This window comes from Amphimedon queenslandica, unplaced genomic scaffold (genome assembly GCF_000090795.2).
Source record: "Amphimedon queenslandica unplaced genomic scaffold, v1.1 AMPQUscaffold_12504, whole genome shotgun sequence".
Classification (NCBI taxonomy): Eukaryota; Metazoa; Porifera; class Demospongiae; order Haplosclerida; family Niphatidae; genus Amphimedon; species Amphimedon queenslandica.
In genome coordinates this window covers 9,818-12,174 of record NW_003547259.1, presented here as the reverse complement: position 1 = coordinate 12,174, position 2,357 = coordinate 9,818, and the positions used below count along the sequence as shown (strand labels likewise).

Below are 2,357 nucleotides of genomic sequence, written 5' to 3'. Positions count from 1 at the left end.
TAGGATAGACACATAATGAGAATTATATCCTCCTGCAGATGTGTAGAAACCTGGGCTACACCAATCCTCTTCTTCTTCTTTCAACTGTGTATATTGATTTAACTTCAAGACATGTTTTCTTGGAAGTAGCACTGTGACCTGTAGAGCATCAATCTTCTTCATTGCTATATCAAGATGGTGTTTCATTGATTCTTCATTGTGCTTCTCTTGTTCTTCTCTCTTCATTTTTTTATTACATCCAACAGTATTGTATTCACATGGTACAATAGCTTTAGGGCAGGTCTCATTATGTGATGCTAGTGAATGTCTCAATATCTTTTCATTGCAACCTTCATTACTGCATTGGATTGGGAGGTCAGGACACTCATCAAAATGGCTGCTGCTTGTTATCAGTTGGTATGTGCCTCTTTGCTTGCAATACTGACAGTTAACAATGCGTTGAGTACAGTTGTCTGTTAGATGTGTCTTCAGTGAACTTCTCCTAATCATTGCTCCACACTCATTAGTACAAGGTACCAGTTGATAAGGACAACTATGAAGATGAGTATCAATATCCTTAATAGTCCCCTTCCATTGGCACCCACTATCAGTGTTAGTGCAATAAACCTTAAGTGACTTTATTCCCCTTTCTACTCTTCCATCTTTAAAGTACTTTCCTTCTAGTGAGCTACGACAAGTTGGGCAGATAAACCCTTGGCCCTTCTCTTTTAGTGTATCCAGACAGCTCTTACAGTATATATTGGAGCAGCAGGTAACTTGTTGAGGATCCCGTGCTACCAGTGTACAGATATGGCATAGATACTCATCAGGAGGATCACAAGTCACAAAATTGTAGCTGTAACCACCATATGTTCCATTATTACTAGTAGCCATTGTTGTTAGACTTTATGTTGTTAATTAACCATTATTCTTAATTGACCATCCCACAGTACTGTATTAATGATTTTATGATTTTGTCTCTATAATTACCAAGAGTAGATAATCTTGTAATTACATACACACATAACCTCCACCTAAAATTATTGTAATATTAATTTACTAAACTATTAGAAGTATTTTGTTAGTTTATGTTGATGCTAGCCAGTTTATGTTGATGCTAGCCATGGCTTTGTCTTTGCTCTAGCCTTTACACTGACTCTGAAGTACAGACTATCATCTTTAAGATACTGGCATTTCTTTGCAGCATCATACATTATTTTAGAGCATGGTATAAAGTGATGTGTACCCCATCCTTTTGAATTTTCTCCTTTAAATACTCTTTGCCTGCTTTCGTCTGGTACTAATTGATCAAATGCTATGATATATTTCTCATGATTCTTATCCTCCAGTTGATTCAGTAGTTCTATAGTAACTACTCCTTGAAATGGCCACTCCAATGTATCATCATATTCTCCTGCCTCAAGGTAAATATAGCAAGCTATGTGTGTGCCTTTACCATCACCATTGCCGTAAGGATCAACACGTAGTGACATCTTGTATCCTCCTGGTGATGTGTAGAAGCCTGGACCCCACCACCCTTTTTTCCTCTGTGTACATTGGCTGACTTTAAACACCTTTTTTGATACTGTTAATAGATTTTTCTGTTCTTGTAGTGCTGCTTGTAGAGATTGTATTGTCTTTTTTGCCAATTGCAGATCTTCATTTGTCTCCTGTAGCTCTACATTTGTCTCCTGTAGCTCTACATTTGTCTCATGTAGTTTTTCATTTGTCTTTTGTAGTTTTTTATTTGTCTTCTGTAGTTCTTCAATTGTCTCCTTTAGCATTTCATTTGTCTCCTTTAGCTCTTCATTTGTCTCCTTTAGTTTTTCACTTTTCTCCTGTAGCACTTCGTTTGTGTCTTGTAGTTTTTCGTTTGTCAATCGCATTTGTCTTGTTGTTAGTTGTAGGTGTATTGTTATCGCTTCATCATTGTGTATCTCCAGCTCTTCTCTTATTATTCTCTCGTTACAACCAATGTTACTGTATTCACATGGTATGATAGCTTTAGGGCAGGTCTCATTGTGTGATGCTAGTGAACGTCGTGGTATCTTCTCATCGCAACCTTCATTACTGCATTGGATTGGGAGATCAGGACACTTATTGAGATGGCTTCTGCTTGTTATCAGTTGGTGAGGTCCTTTCTGTAGACAATATGTGCACTGAGCTTGTCGTTTAGGACAGTTTATTGTGATATGTGCCCACCATGCATCTCTCCTAAACTTCTCTCCACATTTATTAGTACAATGTATCACTTGATAGGGACAAATAATAAGATGAGTATCAATATCCTTAATAGTCCCCATCCATTTGCACCCACTATCAGTGTTAGTACAATAAACCTTAAGTGACTTTATTCCCCTTTCTACTCTTCCATCTTT

The 2,357-nt window shown here is 37.4% G+C and overlaps 2 protein-coding genes across 2 annotated transcripts in view; both read right to left on the bottom strand.

Moving 5' to 3' along the window:
* The window catches only part of LOC105314808 (TNF receptor-associated factor 4-like), a 2,315-nt gene extending 1,442 nt beyond the window's left edge, over positions 1-873 (bottom strand). The window contains exon 1 of the mRNA XM_011409186.1: positions 51-873. Coding sequence (XP_011407488.1) covers positions 51-873 — 823 coding nt within the window. The remainder of the gene's footprint in view (positions 1-50) is intronic.
* A 212-nt stretch (positions 874-1,085) lies between these two features.
* LOC105314807 (TNF receptor-associated factor 2-like) lies at positions 1,086-2,282 on the bottom strand. Its single transcript, XM_011409185.1, has one exon. The coding sequence runs from the start codon at positions 2,280-2,282 to the stop codon at positions 1,086-1,088; it is 1,197 nt and encodes a 398-aa protein (XP_011407487.1).
* Positions 2,283-2,357: the final 75 nt, after the last annotated feature.